This window comes from Eupeodes corollae, chromosome 1 (genome assembly GCF_945859685.1).
Source record: "Eupeodes corollae chromosome 1, idEupCoro1.1, whole genome shotgun sequence".
NCBI classification, from domain to species: Eukaryota; Metazoa; Arthropoda; class Insecta; order Diptera; family Syrphidae; genus Eupeodes; species Eupeodes corollae.
Window position 1 is genome coordinate 139,905,064 of NC_079147.1, and position 20,817 is coordinate 139,925,880.

The 20,817-nt window shown below is 32.5% G+C and overlaps 2 protein-coding genes across 2 annotated transcripts; one reads left to right on the plus strand and one right to left on the minus strand.

The window, feature by feature from the left end:
• Positions 1-2,215: 2,215 nt before the first annotated feature.
• On the minus strand, positions 2,216-14,096 carry LOC129940120 (TBC1 domain family member whacked). The gene is made up of 4 exons (XM_056048370.1): positions 13,707-14,096; positions 4,960-5,172; positions 4,524-4,888; positions 2,216-4,438 (listed from the first exon to the last, which is right to left on the minus strand). The coding sequence occupies exons 2-4, from the start codon at positions 5,164-5,166 to the stop codon at positions 3,931-3,933; spliced, it is 1,080 nt and encodes a 359-aa protein (XP_055904345.1). The 5' UTR covers positions 5,167-5,172; positions 13,707-14,096; the 3' UTR covers positions 2,216-3,930.
• A 3,042-nt stretch (positions 14,097-17,138) lies between these two features.
• Positions 17,139-18,825, plus strand: LOC129941468 (short-chain specific acyl-CoA dehydrogenase, mitochondrial). The gene is made up of 3 exons (XM_056050106.1): positions 17,139-17,358; positions 17,434-17,646; positions 17,704-18,825. Exons 1-3 carry the CDS (start codon positions 17,325-17,327, stop codon positions 18,675-18,677), a joined length of 1,221 nt encoding a protein of 406 aa, XP_055906081.1. The 5' UTR covers positions 17,139-17,324; the 3' UTR covers positions 18,678-18,825.
• Positions 18,826-20,817: the final 1,992 nt, after the last annotated feature.

A 20,817-nucleotide genomic window follows, 5' to 3' on the forward strand; every position in this document is an offset into this window, starting at 1 on the left:
AATTCTGTTCGTAGTCGCCGTTTAACAGTCTGCAGAAGAGGTTCTTCTATATGCTCAGCATTGACTGAGGTTCTACTATTTTTTTTCACTTTCGTCTTTGCAGCCTTCGGTTCCAGGTTTTTGTACTTGTGAATTTCGTTTCACCTGCTCATAAAATTTTAGAACTTCTTTCCCTTATTTGCATTTCTTAACATCTTCGACCGCGCGCTTCTCATGCTCTCTCTTTTTCATTCTGAGAAGTCGGTGTTCCTCTCGCCTGTTCTGCTCTTAGAGCTCGTGAGAAGCTCTTGTTCTTCTATGCAGCGCCGCTTTGAGTGCCTGTTTGGCTGTATTTGCCTGCTGACATTCTTCATCAAACCAGGAGCTCCGTGTTGGTGGTTCCTTCCTTGTGGATGTTGAGGTGTGAGAAACGCGCACTGGGTTGCATGACATTTCGCCCTGCAGCCAAAACGATGAGCCTGAATTCGTTGTCGTTCAGGCTGTTTTTCCCGATTATTCAACAAAAAAATGACACACTAACTTCAACATGAAGGACCAGATCCTTGAGTTTACTCCAAGGGCGAGAGCCGGAACAACCGCTCCTTACAATCCTGGGCTTCGAATATGTCGTAGTAGGCCTATAAGGTGTTCACCAAGTAATTCCACCTAACTGGAACTGTAGACGCCACCATTGATTCCATCTTTGGGATTCCTCCGCTGCCGTATGGATAATAGGAGTGTTTCCTTAGTGGAAATACCTCTCCCCCTCTCGTTTGCTACCCCTAACAGCTTTCCACTGGAGTTGGAACGCAATCTCCAGTTGAGGTACTAGGCAACCGATGTTCAACACGGGTAGTTGAGAGTAGGAGTTGATAGACCACTATAGAAAAAATTCTTTGTGCCAAAATTTAAGCCTAATAAGCCAGGGCGCCGGAGCAATGTTCAATTTTCACCATCATCGTCTCAGTTGCCATTATGATTCTGTTTAAATAGAGATTTAACGGTAAATAATTATCACATTTATATGAAATTTTACATGAATGCACTAAAATAATAGTATTACTTGATACGAGTAAATAAGTCAATTTATATATATAACCACAGCTTCACCCCGATCGATACTGAGAATATATTGAATGCCCCTCGTATGAGAACATTTTTATTATGAAAAATTGTGTATTTTTTTCCTTCTTTGAAATCTGGCCGGTTCTAAGAGTTGTCCGTTTATGGGATGTTTCCGTGCGGAGAAAGTACACTATACGGTTGTTTTTGCTACTTCTATATCATTTTTTCAAAACTCCTTGGTGTGTAAACTGTTACTGAAACTGTTAAAATAAAATGCATTTTATTTATAAATTGAATGATTGTATAAACTGTTTTATTTTGTTGACCTTAATAAAATTTACTTTTTGTTTTAACTTTTTTTGTATGGTACATTAATTTTGTTTTCTCAAATGTTATCACTTAATAGTATAAATATGAAATATTTTATAGTTTTTATTTCGTTTTTTTTATTTATTAATTTTTGTTATGTTTTTTTTTTAATCAATTTACCAAATATATAACTCACAACATTTATTAAATATTCTTTCCTAAAGAAAATTGCACAATTAATATTTTATAATATTATTAAAAGTATACAAAAAAAAAACAAAAAAGGTTTAAATAAAACCGTCAACACTATCTCAATAAAGTTTTTACATATTATCTGCGAATACAACGCATTCGGTTAAAGGGGGGCTTGTTATTGCTAATTTTGTGTTTACACTCTGCGAGATAGTGAATATGGGGGACTTTAAAGTATTATATTATTTTATTTTACTGGAACAAAAAAAAAAAAAAAAAACAAAAAAATTACAAATGCAAAAATAAAAAAATAAAGTTTAATATTTGCACCTTCAAAACTCGTTAGTATAAATTAATTGATGAAAATAATATTGTTAAGAATATAAAATTTGATATTTCACAAGTTTAAATAAGAAATATATAGAATATAGGTTTTTTTTAAACAATGCCTGAGTGTAGTTTGCACATATGAACAGTTTAGGACAACACAAGGTAATTGTTTAAAGAAATAGTCGTCGTTTTTTTTTCATATTTTATATATACCCTGCGGCGTTGGTAATATTTAGTACTTCACACAGACATTGACAAACAAGTTCTTAATATTATATTTATTTGAATGGCTTATTCAATTATTCATTTTTTCTTTTGTATATAAATATTTAATGTATAATGATTGAAATGTTTGTTTTAATTTATTTTTTAATTAATAACTAGGCAATGGAATGATGATGGAAGATATGTTTTTTTTTTTGTTTTTAATTTATGTTAATTATTCTTTGTTTTTTTTTCTTTTTTTTTACATAATTTATTGAAAGGTTGTACTGTGTTTTACATTTTTGTTGTTGTTTTTTTTTTAATCTGGGATTGAATAATACTTTAATGTGTTTCTTATTATTTTTTTTATTAAATATAAAACAAAATAAATTAGTAAAAAATGCAATATTGTTATCAATATAAATGGTGCATAATAGAGAAAGAAAATGTAGTTCAATACTATTTACAAAAACAAAATAAAACTAAAATAATAATAATAATTCAATTTCAACTTGAAGCCGAATAAATAAAAAAAAAACGATTACATAAAATATTTTTACTAAACTTAAATTTATCATCTACTATATTAATGATATGATTTAAATTATTATTTTTTTTAACACAAAATTATAAACACTTCATTTTAATATTTATGTATTATATATGAACTTAATTATAAACAAAAGCTGCAATTCAAGTTTGTTACAGAAGACAATATTATTAACAAAATTATATTTTTGTATGATAATAAAAATAACAAATGTTGATGTTAAAATTAAAAGAAAGACTGAGACACTAACGAAGAATTAGAAAAACCTTAAAACTTAATTTCAAGAATTCAACAAAAGTATGTGTTATTATCTGCTTCAAGAACAGAAGAGCCTTTTTATTCAAATGAATAGTTTTATAACATTTCGGGTCGGTTGTTTATAGCTAGCTAATCATCAAAGTCTTTGTTAATTAAGAAAGAATTCTAGTTTTAGTTATTTTAATTTACATCAGGTGGTTTTTGATTGATTAGCACGATTGAATCAAAACCTTTTGGAAATCATAGACAAGTAGATTTGACACCGAAATGATGGCTCTTAGTATGTTTGGGTAAACTTTGATACTTAATTTCAGGAGAATAAATTGTGTCTCTTGAAATTTAGAACTTTCAAGCGAAAAAAGGGAAAAAACATTTGTAGAAATCAATTGATTGTCAATTTGAAGACCAGCTATGAAGCTTCCATAGTTTTAAAATACTTTGGAAATATATAGGTTTACATAAGGGTCAAACATTAATTTTTAACAAACCAGCAGAAATGATCGATCAATAAATGGTGTTATTTTATAGAAATATACATTTGAATTCGTTTCAATTTATCTTTTTTTTTTGTTGTCAAACTCTGTGATTCAGGGGACTCAAATAAGGCTTATAAAAATTGTGGGCTATATATTAAGGGTAAACGTTGAAACCCAGATGATACATTTTATGAACATTGTTCAATGGAAAAAAAATAATAGAAATAAGAATTCAAGTAATATTTCGAACTGATTGAAGGTGGTTTCAAATTTTAAAAAGTGCCTTATTTTTCCTATCGAATTCCAAATCAAAAGTGAATAGGTTTTCATTGGTTTCAGATAATTGACTTATTCTCTTTTAGATATTAGTTTGGCAAATATTGATTTTTTGTGCGATTACTATGTGCATAAAATGTTTATGGTGTAAGTGTTTTTCTTTTTCTCTTTTTTATATATAAATAAATTGTAAATTATTCGATAGAAAAAAGTTATCTACTAATAATTAGTGTATGTGTATGTGTGTATATATATGTGTATCCTATCCCACAACAACATATTTTTCTAGATCTATTTCGGCCCTCCTCCACCATTCGCTTGTTGTTCGTGCTGTTGTTCTAATTTTCGCATTTTTTCTCGTTTTTGTTTCTGACGCGTATGTTCAATTTCAAAATCTTGAACTGTAAGATTCAATCGCTGGATATTATTTAAAATAAATTCCTCTTCGAGAACTTTTTCTGGTAGGGATTTAAGGACTTCTAGTGTTTCTATAAGACCATTGCATTGTTTGCGAACCTTTTGCCTGCCAAGTGATGCACCAAGCAGAACGAGCGCTACTTTGAAAATTACGCGAATTCCTTCGGCTAAGAAACAATCCCAAACACGTAAGAGAGTTTCCCATGGAAGCGTTCGTGTCATTGCACATAGAAACCAGTCAGTCATATAAAGCAGTGGTTCGATTTTGTGTTTTTGTAAATGCCGATAGACAGAAGGGAAGGTTTTCTTTAATAGACCCTCAAGAATGGCAGCGTCGTTTTGAAGAACTTCCAAGCCAGACATGAAATAGTCTTCTAAATATCTAAAAATTCAAAAATACATACAAATTAAAATCATGAATTAATTCGTTTTTTTTTCTTTAAACATTGAAAAAAAAACAAACTTACACATCACACACGCTAACAAAAACCCAAAAGGCATCTTCAGCTGGCATATGCATGAGTAAAAAAGCTGCAATTGGCGCCTGAGCTTGACAGAATCCAACTTTTGGATTGTATATGGAATATGCTTTCAACACATTAAACAATTCAATTTGGCCAATTTTATCTTCGTCTAGGAACATTTCATGAAAGGGAAATTGTCGGTGTTTATCTCTTTTGATTTCTTCGATGACTTGCGGATTTCCTGGTTTTTGTAAGAGGGTCTCATAAAGATTACCGTGTTTCTTTTTTAATAAATAAGCTCCAGAGAGATAAAACCATGCTCTTGGTCTTACTGATTTGGGAATTCCTTTGCGACAGCGTTCTCTTATCTAAATATTTATGAGGGTTATGTTTAAAAATGTAAACTTGTTTATTTTTTTAATTTTTATTAATTTCTTGCCTTTTTATAATTTTTTGACATATAAATAGACCAATTCTCAGTCATGTGTATCCATTTCTTTTCGCGGGCCAGAATTTGTGCTTTGGAAAGAGGTTCTTTTGGTTTATCTGTACGTTGGAAGCCTCCATAGAAACCATTTCGATCGGGACAACTTGATACCGTTGAGCATAACGATATTGTGTCTGCAGAACGTGGTGATGTCGCCATTTGTTTCTAAAATTCAAAAAACAAAAAATTGAAACTCAAATTCAATTGATATATGTACTTAAAATTTAACTAAACATTAATTTTTCAAGTTTTTTTTTTGAATATTTAATGTTTTAGAAACTAGTTGGACCAAATTAATACTAACTAAGAAATAAGATATTATACTCTGTCCAATTTAATATGTGGAGTAAAGGAGGAATAAGATGCCCGTTATATCTACCAATAAATTCTACTTAGTAGTGTGAAGGAACAAGGAACAGATTTGTCAGGGTTTCCGTACAATTTCGAAAACTTTAACAAAAATCAACCATTCATATTTTATTGTTTCAAATTAAAACAGACATTTATTTAACAAAAATCATCAAATCGAATTCTTAAGATGCCAATCTCTGTATAAGGAATCACAAATAAGAGCATGGGATATAATTACAGAATTCAAAGCCTTAAATAAGAAAATTCTTTATTTTTGCTTAAGATGTTATCAAGTTGATTAACAAAGATGTGCGATTTTGGGATTTTAGTTTTCCAACATAGAAAGCTCCTTATTCGAGAAAAGCCCAATGGCTCTATTTTATCTTTATTTGGGAGCCCTAGAGCCACAAGAAAAAGTCTAAAGATATCAAATCACACGGTCTTAGTGCGTGCATGGTCCTAATGCGATATAAACATGCCATGAAATCTCTTGTGCGAAATATCAATTATGTATTGAGCTGTGTGGCACGAAGCGTAATCCTGTTAAAATCATATGTCTTCGGTGTCCATATCATCCAGTATAGGCTACAAGAAGTATTTGATTATCGACCTATAGCGATCGACGTTGACGGTGATGGCCTGGCCAGCATCATTTTGGAACAAGTACGGAAGCCTTAAATCCACACCGAACATTGGATTTTATTTGAATGCTGTTGTACCGGACAGATGGCGTGCAGCGAAGAAAGAAGATTTTTTCTGTGGGTCAGCCATGACACCATTTTCCGCCGCTGCCAGCTGTCACCATTGCCTTTCCGCCGCATCATTGGGTCAATTTTGCTTATTCACACGTACCTGTTTGGTAAAAAATTAGGCTCATCGATAAAGATAGTTCTTTGACCAACTAGCAAACACACTGAACGCTGCGTACGGTCGTTTTGTTTCAGTTCCTGGTTCAGTTGGATTTTATATGTTGTTGTCCGCGGCGGACCAAGTTTTTTTGAGCGATGCGGAATTAAGTGCTTCGGATTCTACTACACACTTTTACGGACAGTCGTAATGTTCTCGGAAGGTCTTGCGTTTCATTGACGTATGTGTGTTGTAAGCTTTTTCACTGAGCCGGTGAATTCAAATTTGGCCACCAAAGGTTGAATTAGTCGACTTGGAAGGACAACCATGAACCCCATAACAAGGGCGCAACGCATAAAGTATTTCGCAATGATCGACCACACATTTATAGAAGTCGGACAACGGTCGGAATTTCGAAAAAACAGAAAAGCTGAACAATATAGGCATATCATAAAAAGGGCAAGCGAATAAAAAAAGTACTATGATAAACATTGAGAATCATTTTCGACCAATATCCAATCTTTAAGTGGAACTTAATACTTATCAGGAACACAACTTAAAACATTTTAAATAAAATAATAAGCTTTCGTGACAACGTTGAATAAATAAGAAAAGAAAATACGGTCCATTATTATAAAGAATGCTTTAAAGTAGAAACTCCATTTTGAGAACCATTGATATCAGAGTCAGAAACAATTTCCGACAAAGTGGGGAGCATATCTAGTTCCATAAAAAAGCAATTTCACATTCTCCTGAGAAAATTATTCATAGGGAAACTAAAAGAAATATGAAATTTCACTTAAGTCCTACGGTTTTCTTACCAATTAGAACAATATTAATTTTTGTTTGAAAAAAGGAGTTAAGTTCACTTTTTAGGAAAATATATAAAAATACCTCTGAACTATTTAAACGATTTATTTATTAAATACAGAATAACGAATGATCTGTATTACAAACATTCTTTCTAAGACCATAAGGAATTCTATATAACGAACGAATAACAAATTTGAGAAAATTTAAAAATAAAATTAACAAACAACAAATTTGAAGGAAACTGTAGACTGTAAGTTTGTAAATAAGTACAGTATTGTGCAAAACATTTGCAACTATTGATGTGGATATTACGTTATAATTAACACTCTTCACTTAAACAAAAAATAAATAACTACAATATTTCATAGTTGGTAAAATTGCTGTGCAAAACATTTGCAACTTAGATCTTACAACTAAATTTCAAACTATTTTATTATTTCACGGCAAGGAAATGTTAATATTTAATTGCATACCCTTTATTTTTTAAAACAGCTGTTTATCTTCTGGGCATTGAACCTAAAGGGTTATTAATAACCGTTTTTGGAATGTCATTCCACTGCCTCTGAATTCCGGTGAATAGGTCACTTTCGTTCTTAAGAATGTTGCTCCTAATTCTTTTCTCCACAATCTAAGTTGGGGGAAGTATTATCGATTTTTTACCGTTAGCTTTGTCACAGTAAAAACCGCTTTTTAAATATATGGCTGTTCATAAAAATAGCAGTCCATGACAAAGTACCAGATCTATTACGTAAGAAGTAAGAAAAACTGTAATAAGTTATACGAAAGTGTACAAATAATTTTAGCTTACAATTAGTACTTTCTTGCATAACCATTGTTTTTTATGATGCTTCGCATATACGTGGCATCGAGTCCATTAAAACCTGACACCTCCCGACTGGTATTGCGTTCCACGAATCACGCACTGCTTCCCACAACTCTTTCGAATTCTTGGGTTGTGCTTTATGAACTGCGTTCTTAACATCCCCTTACAAATTTGCGATGGGTTAAGGTCGGGGGATTGAGCGGGCCACTCCATAGCGGATAACTTCTTCTGTGCAAACCATGATTTTGCGTTTTTTGACGTATGCTTTGGGTCATAGTTTTGTTTGTATACCCAAACCAACGGCATTTCCTCTTTAGCATAGGGTAATATAACCTCCTCGAGAATTTTCACATACTTGGTTGCATCCCTTATACCCCCATGGGATAAATAGGCCCGACCCCGTAATATGAAAAGGAAGCCCATATCACAATTTTACCTGAACCATGCTTTACAGTTTTGATAGTGTACCGTGGATCGTATGTTGCATTTAAAGTTCTTCTCACATATTCTCGGCGACCCTTGGACCCAAAAAGGACGACTTTGCTTTCATCGCTCCACAGAATATTCCTCCATTTCTCTTTTGCCCAATCTCCATGCGCTTTAACAAACTCTATTCTCTTTTCCACATGCCTTTTCGTCAAGAATGGTACGTGGACTTCAGGCTTGTAACTTCGCTTATAAAAGACGTCTTCGTATTGTTACAGCGCTAACAGACAGTTGAAGTCCATTTTTTATTTTCCTAGAGACTATGGAAGGGTTCTGTTTTGTATTTGTATTTGTATTTATTTATTATCATTAAGCATCTTAAAACATAGAGTCTTATTTTTAATACTTATTATGTTCAGATTTAAATTTTATCAAATTAAAAGAGGAATCAAATTAGTATGCTAAATTTACAATTTGCTTGAAGTTAAGAGAAAAGTTGTTTTTAGATAAATGGTCATGATGAAAAATTAAATAACATACATTTTTAAATTCTAAGACAGAGTGATTTTTATTTTGTTTTGCTAATTGAACAATTTTTTTGTCAGTTCTTTCAGTAGTTATCCTTTTCGAGCCTCGCGTTTTAGGTTTATTTTGCCATTTTAAGACGTTACTGAACATTTTTGCTTAGCAGCCTAAGATGTCTTGAATATTTTGGTAGGTTTTTCCCTCTAATCGAAGTTTTCGAATTTTTTCGGTCCCATAGTTTATTTTTGAGCTAATATTTATTAATTTTTAATTTCCTAGTATGTTACAAATACTTAAAATTGTATGTAGTAATTTATTTACTTAACGAAAAATAAAAAAAACGAATTTTTAACACTTTTTAATTATAAAATCAAAAACACTGCTATTTTTATGAACACTCTATACCCAGACACTTTGAAATAATGGGTGTTCACCGGGAAAGTTAGGGTATAACTTCAATCTAAAAGTCTCTGATATAAAAACGAAAGACCGTTATTTAAATAATTGACAATCTAATAAAATGCGACCAGCACTGCTATTTTTATGAACACAACTCTACGAAGGAAATAGATCAAAGAAATTATAAAACACAATTTAAAAATCGACACTACACAGAAAACGAGAGATGTCGAAAAAACGAGACGACATTGGTAATTGGGGTCATGTAAATGTAGTACCCGTGGCGTGATGGTTAGTGCGTAGGAATGTTATACTTAAGGTCTTGGGTTCAATCGTGGCCAGTGTCACAAATTTAATAACTCTTGCGAGGAATTTACAAATCCTCCAAAAGTAATTCCTCTCAAATTTGCAGTTCGGATTCGGCATAAAAAGAGTAGGTCCCCTCCATTCTCGAAATGACTTCCCCACTAGGCCCTTGTCCTCTATGGAGGTCATCTAACTTTTTTATATGTTTTTAACAAAACTCAATTTAATTTGTAAAAAAATGTCATCTGTTACAAAAAAATTAATAACTCTGGAAAATTTAAATAAAATAAAGGTTATTTTTGAAGAAAGCCTGTTTTGAATCTATTCACTAACATTATCAAAAAATGTTACTTCTGAACAAAAAAAGTTACTATGGATTAACTTTAAAGCCTTGTATCTCCAAACTTTACTGCCCTTCTTCCTCGCATAATTTCAGAATGAATTTAATACCCCTATTATGGTTGGCGAATTGAACGATCGAAGTGAAATATTTTTATTAGCGAACTAACACATTCGACGTACTACGGTTGGCGAACTTTACAATTCGAGTTCGAAAGTCAGTGCTACCATACAAAAAAAAATAACAGGCATAAATAAACGTCAACTCATGAAATTTCAAAAAACTGTGTGTTTTTAATTAATTGATAATTTTGATATTTAATAAAAATGCAAACTAAACCAAAATGATAAGAACATGATTTGTTTTTTATAGAAAATGAAAATTACAGAAAAAAAGTAAGTATGCTTCTAATGCGCAAGAATATTGGAGATAACTCTAATTACTTGGAACTCCCTAATCATTTGTAAGTAGAATAATTACTTGGAACTCCCTAATCATCTGTAAGTAGAATAATTATTTTTTACCCACTGGAAATTCTTTTAATTCTAATTAATTCCTTAAGTTTCAGATCATATTTTCGACTGAATAAGGAAGCATTTGTATTCGTATTAAACATGTTGGAAGGCCAATTTAAAAATGCAAGCAACTCCTTAATCCCTGCTATACTAAAATAAGCGCCTGTCCTTAGATTTTTGCTAGTGGGAGTTATCAGAGCAGCGTAGGACAAAATTTTGACTTAGGCCTATCACAATCTTCGGTCTCCTAAGTATTAAAAGAAGTTGTGTGTGCAATTGAAGACGAATTATGTCCAACCTAGATCAGTCTTAACATGTCATCCGATGAAAAACAAAACGCACGAAACTAATTATTTTTAACGGCCAGGTTACCAGGAGTAATAGGATGTGTTTTCGGAGCCAATATAGGAATCGTTGCTCCGATTGAGTTGTGCCATCAGTATCAGAAAAGATATTACTGTTAAAAAGCAATGATAGTAAGTTTTTTTTTCCCAGAGAGTAGCTTTTGGTTTTTAGTGCAAGTTTTTAAGGCGTGTGACCATAAAATGTGTATTCGTTATGTTGACTCAAGATATCCTATATTTACGAATGATTCCTTTGTATGGAACTCCAGTAATCTTAAGTCAGTTGTTGAAACGTGGTACCAAAGAGGAGAACGTTCAATGTTGCTTGGTAGTATTTATATTTTTATTTCGTCGTTCAATAATTTTTCTTTGGTCGCAATATTCCTTTTTTTTTTGAAGAACCAACCTCTCCAACACCTCTCGCTGCATTCGAGTTCGACAAGTTTTCGTTTTGATTTTTATTAGTTCTCTTGCAGATGAATAAAAGTGCATTGATTCATTTTATTTTATAAAAGAAATGAAATATACATTGTTTTATTTTTCGACATTTCTTTTACATAAGCTTCGACCTTCTCTCACACAATATGAAAGTTCGACAAATAATAACACGAATGACGTTAAAATCAACGAACATTCGATAGCGACAATAGAGTAAGATCAATCTTTGAAAAATGTATGACATTTAAGTCGAATCGACGGTACTCAATTCGCCAACGGTAGTACACATTTCTCAAACTCACACGTTTATTCATTCGACTCGCCAATGGTAATAGGGGTATAAAAGAAAACAAAAGTTATGGTAACCCTTCAAATGACTAATTTACTTAATCCCTGCTATACGAAAATAAGCGCCTGCCCTTAGATTTTTGCTAGTGGGAGTTATCAGAGCAGCGTAGGAAAAGATTTTGACTTAGGCCTATCACAATCTTTGGTTTCCTAAATATTAAAAGAAGTTGTGTGTGCAATTGAAGACAAATTATGTCCAACCTGGATCAGTCTCAACATGTCATCCGATGAGAAACAAAACGCACGAAAATACTTTTTTTTAACGGCCAGGTTAACATGAGTAATAGGATGTGTTGACGGAACCCATATAGTGTCATCAGTATCAGAAAAGGATATTACAGTTAAAACGCAATGATAGTAAGTTTTTTCCCCGAGAGTAGCTATTGGTTCTTAGTGCAAGTTTTTAAGGCGTGTGACCATAAAATGTGTATTCGTTATGTTGACTCAAGATATCCTCGATCAACGCATGATTCCTTTGTATGGAACTCCACTAAACTTAAGTCAGCTGTTGAAACGTGGTACCAAAGAGGAAAACGTTCAATGTTCCTTCCTATTTTTATTTCGTTTTTTTCTTTTCCATCGCGAGTAGGTGGCTCAAGTGAGTTGAGGGTTGTAGCAAATTGGTCGCAATATTCCTTTTGGTTTTTTTTTTTGAAGAACCAAACTCTCCAACACCTCTCGCTGCATTCGAGTTCGACTAAGTTTTCGTACTGATTATTATTAGTTCTCTTGCAGCTGAATAAAAATGCATTGATTCATGTTATTTTATAAAAGAAATAAAATATACATTGTTTTATTTTTCGACATTTCTTTTACATAAGCTTCGATGTTCTCTCACACTATATAAACGTTCGACAAATAATAACACGAATGACGTTAAAATCAATGAACATTCGATAGCGACAATAGAGTGAGATCAATCTTCGAAAAATGTTGACATTAAAGCCTAGTACATACTTGTGAACCATCTCGTGAACCCATACAAATTTCAGTTTTTGGTTCACCCGTGAACTTGCTCGTGAAGCTGAGTGGAGAACAAAGTGGAGAGTTTTCGTTCACGGGCAATTCACGTGCAAAATGTACGGGAACTGTTGGTGAAGCTTTGACATTTGGTTTGTTCATGTTCACAACGTGTACTCACAAGTGTGTACCAGTGAGCAATGTCAAAAGTTCACTTTCTCCACTGGCGAACGTTCACTTCACGAGTAAGTATGTACTAGGCTTTAAGTCGAATCGAAAGTTCCCAATTCGCCAACGGTAATACAAATTTCTCGAACTCACACGTTTATTCATTCGACGCGCCAATGGTAATAGGGGTATAAAAGAAAACAAAAGTTATGGTAACCCTTCAAATGACTAATTTACTCAATGAAGAAAATTGGATAACGTTGTTTTTGTTTTTGTCTTTAGTGCGTTATCTATGTAAACAAATTCAAGTATTTACCTTATCTTCAATAACAAAAAAAATAACAAAAAAAACAATAACTATTTACCCACAAAATAGCTTATACATAAATGCAACAAGTAAAATTTTCAAAAATGTTATATTTCACCTGGGTACGTAAAATCTTAATTTTTTATATTCAATTATTAAAACCAAGAGTGCCAATAAAAAATATGAGTACCCACATTTTTTTGTAATCGGACGTTTTGCATAGAAAAATAATGTTGGCAATTAATTGAGTACGGAATTGTCGTCGCTCTCGCCAACTACTTCCACGATCACTTTTTTAGTTAGCTAGCATTTTACTCCTACAAAAATATAAAACGACAAAATTGTCTCTGTCTTGTATTTTGTATTATTATTATCATCATCATCGTCGCAATAATTCACAACGCATTGGTGGGACAGGCAGGGAGACGAATGTTAATTGATTCTGTTAAGCATTCTGACTTCGCTATAGACTCGTTCTGAATTTACAATATGAATGAATTAACTAAGAGCAATAGATTATTTAATTAAAGGTGTATCTATATACAAAAAAAAAAAAACTAATTTACTTAAGCCCGAAACAAAAACAGAATTGAGATGTGGGAGGGTTTTATTTATGTTTTAATTTTATTTTGGAATCATTCATTCACTTTTGGAATAACTTTTCCCCTTGGCCCAGCCCTCGACTGAGTAAAAGAATTCTAAAAAAAACGAAAAGAAATTTCGACGATGGCAATGAATTCTTTTGTTAGAAACAAAAATAAATTTTGTTGTTTTTGGACGCAGAACTTACTTGCTTAGATTGTGATATCCTATCCAAATGTTCACTAATATTACACGTTTAATTTAAGCATCTAATCCAAGCACAAACGTTAAATAAACAATCGACATTTTAATTTAAAACAAAAAAAGATGAATTAGAAAACAAAATAATTTGTATAACAAGTGTAATGTTCAGTATGACAATCAGTCCACCTTATATTATGTTTTTAATTCTGTTGTTTTCTTTGGAAATTTGGTCTTTTTCGCACTGAATTGAATTGAAGTTGGATTAAAAAATATCTAATAAATTGATTTCAATTGATTTTTTAACTATGGGTATATTTGAAAACTGTTTTAAATATGTTTTTAAAAGAAAAAGTAATTTTTTGAGATTTTCTACGACACGATTGCACTTGGGAATAGAAACATTTTTGATTTTTATTTAATTGACAGCTGGAAGTTTTTAGTGGAATGGAATTTGTATGACAGTTTTGTTAAATGTGTTATACATAAATAAAAATTTAGCACTGGGCAGAGTTTAAGGGTTTATTACATTTTTAATTTGGTAGAACTTAAGGAGCGGTTGCATAAGACTTGAGAGCGCAATAAATCGGAGATCGTTGTTTATGAATTGGAATAGTAATGTTATGAAGAGGCGAATGATCGAAGTCTTGCAACAGACAACATTATAGAGGTTCAGACAACATAAGGGACTTCTTTAACAGTCAACTGTAATCTTTGAACGTAAGTTTCGACTAAGGCAAGTAGTTAGTTTTTCAAGTGTCATAATTTTTAACCTCGGAATTTTACTTCACTAACCTCTATCTTCTTAAAAATTGAAACACACCTCGGACAAGCTACAAGTCTATCACGAATTGTATTTTGTATAGTAAACATATTATTTTTTGATTTGACAAGGAACTCTTTTACACAAAACAGTAAATGGAAGATTTTTTTGACTAGCTTTCCAGTCAATGGTTGATTCTGACAAACATACGGGGTTTTATTTGCAGTCAACTTCGTTCTTCGAACGTAAATCTTAATAAAAGCAGCTAGCTAGTTCTTCAAGTGTCATACATTTAAAAATTGAAATTTTTACTTCGCTAAACATTGTCTACAAAGCACTCCTTAGACAAGCTACAAGTAAATCTCGATGTGTAATTTGTATTGTAATGAATTATTACTTATTTTTTTCTAATTCGATAATAAACCCTTTAAAAAAAAAAAACATTAAAAAAAATTGTCAGCAAATGAAAAAACATGTTTAATTGTCATCTTCACATAATTCTGTAAGATTTGTGAAGAGTTAGGAATTAAGTAGATATACGAAACAAAAGAATATATTTGATTTGATTTTTGATTTTTGAGGGTGCTTGTTTAGAATTCTTTAATGGATTAAAACAAAGATGATTTGTTTTCAATTGATATGAAATTTACTTAATACGACAGATAATATTCTGGCATTAAAGTTTAAATGTGATTTCAGGATTATGACCACAACGCGCCTGAGTTAGAAGTATTTTCAATGACAATTTCTAACATGTAATTGTGACATATGTTGTTTTGGGCTTGTCGGCGTAGACTAGCGATTTCACACATATCCCCGCAAAAAATAGTGAAGCTGTGTTTACTCGCATGATCTTTGAGTACTTTCAGGCGTCAGTCATTTCATGTTGCATAAATCACTTTACAGCTGACTAAATAGATATCAGTGAAAATAGTGTTGTTAACTCAATGTTATATTTATTTCTAAAGAAAACATCCATTATTTAAGAATAAAAGATGGAGAAGAATAAATGAAAATGTGTTTTGAGTTCAAAGATGCAGTGTTCAGTTAATGAAATTAAGTTCTTGCGGACACAATCCTCCAAGTTCCGAATTGAGATATGTTGCCTCAAGAGCAGTGCCAAATTCTATTTTTGTTGAAAGAAACACTGTTGAAAGAAACACTATTTAAAATGTGTTTTTAAACTTCTTTTGTAGATGATATTATATTTATTTGTGTTTAAACTCAAAATATCATTTTTATCTGTTAAAACAAATTTTCTAAAAAGATTCAACACCGACCACTCCCCCTTTTAGCTACAACGTCCAATAATCTGTTAAAATGTAGCTCTTATTCAATGAACAGAGAAATGTATCAGTCCGCGCAACTTTGACAACTCCATAATATACACTATGAAACTATAATGAAGAACTTTATAATTTATGTTTGTTGGAAATCAAAATGCAGGTGATTTTTAATAAGACTTTAAATGGATTCATCTGCTTCAATTATTAAAGACATTCCGATCTTGGTTGATGTGACCGAAAAATGAGACAAAAAGCGAATAAACAAATTGAACCATTCACAAAATATGACGATTCAAAGTTTTTCAATACTACAGGTCCAAATTTTATATGAACGTGTGTTTAGCGATTTATTATTAGTAAATCCTAAAATGTCAGAATAGAGTCACCTTAAAAGAGTAGAACAAATTTAACACTACTAAAAAACAGGCTGGCTGAGAAGAGCTCAACTCTGCCATAAAATATAAAGTATTATCTTTTCTGACATTCGCCATAGCCACAAGGTAGCGTTGTTAGTTTTGCATACAAAAGTGAAGTAAAAAAAATAGCAATCTCTAATATCGCCGTAGTCACTATCGATGATGGTACTATAGATTTTATATACATTACAATTACATTTTACCAAATCCTTAGCGGTGTCTATAAAATATCATCACTTTAAAATACCTCAAACTAGCTCTCAAGTGCGAAATCGGTATCTATAATCAATGTTCAGATTTAAGTTCAGCTCAAGAACTATTAATTCAAACGCCATCCGCTGCGTTTAAAGGTCACTTAAAACCGTTTTAAAACTTATTTTGACATATTATCATCTATTTAATGTAAAATTTTGCTATTGTGAAATTATTTTCTGATGCCTTTTTGAATATAAAATGAGAATATACTTTAATTTCATTTATCAATGACTTAAATGTAGTGAACATATCAGGTCCCAAAGCAACAAAGGCCTTCAAAATTTATAGAGCTCAAGACAACCTCATGGATCTAGAAGAATTATCTCTTCGACGGAAGTACAGATTTTCAAAAGAAAATTATGATAAAGACCCAGTCAAACAGAACGCGGTCTGGCAAAACGGGAAAGAATTTTGCCTGTTTTTCTATATTGACAACAACAACGTTGTAGTGTTTTATGTAGTGGCTATAATGTATTTATAAATAAATAAAACTATTTAATGATTACTTTAAAACTCAATTAGTGTCAATTTGTAATAAAGCAAGTGCTCGACATTTTTTTGTTAAAAAAGTTTTTTTTTTAACTAGGCATCAATAATAAAGTAATCCAACAGATCTTTCTTTATTTATTTTGAAACTGTTATACAAAAAACAAACGATCATGCATCAAAACATGCACGGCAACACTTTTACACTACCTATGAAAAATGTTCTACTTTTGAAGGAAGGGCTGCTCCAAGTGACTTCAAGACATTAGACAAGTGCAGGTTTGTTTCCCTAGCACTCAAGACTTAACTTCTCTTGGCCAATAGTTTTGGTTTTTGACATCGAAGTCAATTGAATTTCTCGAAAACCTGTGATTTTATCATAGAATTATACACTTTAATTTCTTATCATTTCATTAAATATGATTTCGTTATTAAAACATTCTTCGAGATTAGGTAAGCAAGCACAAGAATGAATTTTGATCAACCAATAGTTGGACTTTGAATCTATTCTATATTGTCTAAATATAGCTCAACATGCATTGAACTTGAAAAGGAACATTGCATGTCTAGCGGCATTGCCGGAGACTCACCAAATGCTCCAAAAGACAGTCAGAGACTTCGCTGACAATGAACTCATACCAAAGGCTGCCAAATTTGATCGCGAACACTTGTATCCTGCCGAAGAGATCAAGAAAATGGGTGAACTTGGTTTGATGGCTGTTGCTGTGCCAGAGGAATATGGTAATTAGGACCATGAAAAGGTCGTAGCAATAACATTGATTGAGTAAATATTTTAAGGTGGCACTGGTTTGGACACACTTGCCTATGCTATTGCTATGGAGGAAATCTCAAGGGGATGTGCATCAGCTGGTGTCATAATGTCTGTTAATAATTCACTCTACTTGGGTCCGATTCTGGCATTTGGTAATGAAAAACAGAAGAAAGAATACATCGAGCCTTTTACTACCGGTGAAAAAATTGGTTTCTTTGCTCTGTCGGAACCTGGCAACGGATCTGATGCTGGAGCGGCCTCTACTACTGCTGTTCTGAAAGGAGATCGATATGTTTTGAATGGAACCAAAGCATGGATCACTAATGGATTCGAGGCCGAATCGGGAGTGGTAATCGCAACTACATCGAAGGCCTTGAAACACAAAGGAATTTCTGCCTTTATAGTTTCAAAGGATTTGAAAGGTTTTACCGTTGGCAAGAAAGAAGACAAACTAGGAATTCGCGGCTCCTCTACATGTCAATTGATTTTCGAAGATTGTGAAATCCCCAAAGAGAATCTTTTGGGTGAAGAAGGCTATGGCTTCAAGATCGCCATGAAAGGTCTTGATGGAGGACGAATTGGAATCGCTGGACAGGCTCTAGGTATTGCCCAGGCTTCACTCGAACTGGCTGTTGATTATTCTAACAAGCGAACGGCTTTTGGTAAGCCCATTTCAAAATTACAAATAATTCAACAAAAAATTGCCGACATGGCATCGAGTGTGGAGTCTGCGCGTCTTCTAACATGGCGTTCAGCGTGGCTAAAAGATAATGGCAAACCATTTACCAAAGAAGCTGCCATGGCCAAACTAGCTGCTTCGGAAGCTGCAACTTTTTGCTCTCACCAAGCCATTCAAGTCCTCGGTGGAATGGGTTATGTTTCAGATATGGCCGCAGAAAGACATTATCGTGATGCTAGGATAACAGAAATTTATGAGGGCACTTCGGAAATCCAGAAATTGGTTATTGCTGGGTCGGTGCTAAAAGAGTTGAGTGTATAAGATTTTTAGATTACCTATAGCCGGATAGATCATGTTATCTTGTTCAATATTTTGCATTTATTTTGTTTTTGTTTATTTTGTATGTATTTCAAAAAAATATTACGTAAGAATAAAGTGAGGATTTATGTATGTAATTTGTGTAAAGCAATGTTGAATGTTTTTGTTTTGTAGTCTATTTGTTGGTAATAACATTTCTGAAGTAAGAGGACTTTGGAATGGCAGTTCTTGTGACACCGTCATCGCCATCAGTTTAATAGTAACCTTTTTTATCTGTTTATCTTGCTAGCCACCAAGTACTTTGTGCTGATCAATCTTAAATAATTAAATTACAGCAAAAACTCGCCTATTTGGAATTCTTTCAACTTTTAAATGGGGAATTTTTGTTTAAGGAAGTTGATAAAACAAACACTACGTTATTTGAAATATGATAAGAGCAAATATTCACATTCAACGAAACAGTTCCCTTTTGGGTTTTATCTTGTTAAGCATTTGAAAACTATGGTCTAGTATTTTAGTGGCTTACAATTTTTCTAGTATTATATTGCGCTTCTGCTCGCCTATATGAAAGTTATAAAGAGAATATCGAGAAAGAAAATGTAAGTTGAGTTCTTGATAATAGCTACTCTGTCGATATTACAGTCAAACTTTATTATAAAGAGCCTTCAAAGAAACAAACAATTGCTTTGTTATATTGCATCGTGGTCTTTGCACCGACTCCTCTTTGGTAGCAAAAAAAAACCAGACATGCACTTAGCCTCACTATTTTCGGCACAGTGAATTTTTGTTTTGCCATTAGAAATCGGGGGCCCAATAAATATTTGAACAAAACTCTATTTATTTGGTAATTATTGATAAATGCGAAACAAGAAGTTTTAAAACTTAGCACCTGGCAGCATTTTTGGCAATATCAAATATATGATCGTTCCATAAAAGGTGATCTGTGATACACATACCGAGTACTGACAGTTGATTAGTTTCCTGGATGCAAGTGCCACTCATAGATAGTGGCATCGGGGGTGTGATACGCTTTAACGACAGGAAACAGCATTGAGTTTTTGAAGCATTAAATTGTACACGGTATCTGACTCCCCATTGGACAATGCTGTCAAGATCATAATTAAATGAGCTCATCTTACGCTGCCGTTTAAGTTCCACATCCGAAGGGCAAGGATGTGAATCTAGAAACGAGTATGAAAAGCTGAGGGTACTGTCGTCGGCGAAACAGTTTAATGGATAAGAAGTGGAAGACATAACACCATTTATGAATATAAGGAAGAGAGTCGGAAACATAACGGAGCCTTGACTTGAAACCATCCAATACAACTTGTATTGAACGGTTAGAAAGGTAATTTCTAATCCAAAGTGGTTGGAATCATTCCTTAATCTATGTATTTTTTACCTGATTTATTGGAACTTTTGCATTTGCTAAAAATTCCGACTTCGATACAGAAGTCGACAAAAAAGTTTCCTTGATTTTGTCCGTCCTCGTCTCTACAGCCCAAGACATTGTGTCGATTAAGTTCAAACTTCGAAATTAAGGTTTTAAGCAGATTCGTTTTATGGGTTTTATTAATTTTTTTTAGCATGAAAAATAAAAATTGTTGGTCAAAAATCGCAAACTCAAATTTTCCCAAAAAGAAATATTTAAATTTTTTATTAAATTGTCTCTAAAATTTGTTTTTTTTTTCAAGACAGCTTTTTTCAATTAAAAAATAATGTATTTTTGTATTGCTCCAGAAGGAAAGCCACCTTATAGAACTATTTAACTATTTAAATTTTCTCAGGACCTCAAGACTTGCAATCGTTTGTGCAATTTTAACACCCAATTTTTAACAAATAGTTATTAATAATTGGATATTGGAAGATGTATAATTTTCAAAGAACATCATCCAATTTTTAATTGGCAGAAAGTTTTACAGCAGGTAACAACAACAAACAAGTGTACAGGATTTTAAATTAAATTATTGAATTTAAAAAAAAATATTTTTATTGTTTCACTTTTTTTATATTTTCTATTGTAAGAAGTTCTTAAACGACTTGTTGTTTTCACTTCTAAAATAAATTTTCATATTCTCTTTCATCTACCCGTTTTATTTCTTTCTAAAGTCAATGGAATTGACAGTTTGGAATAAGGGAAGGT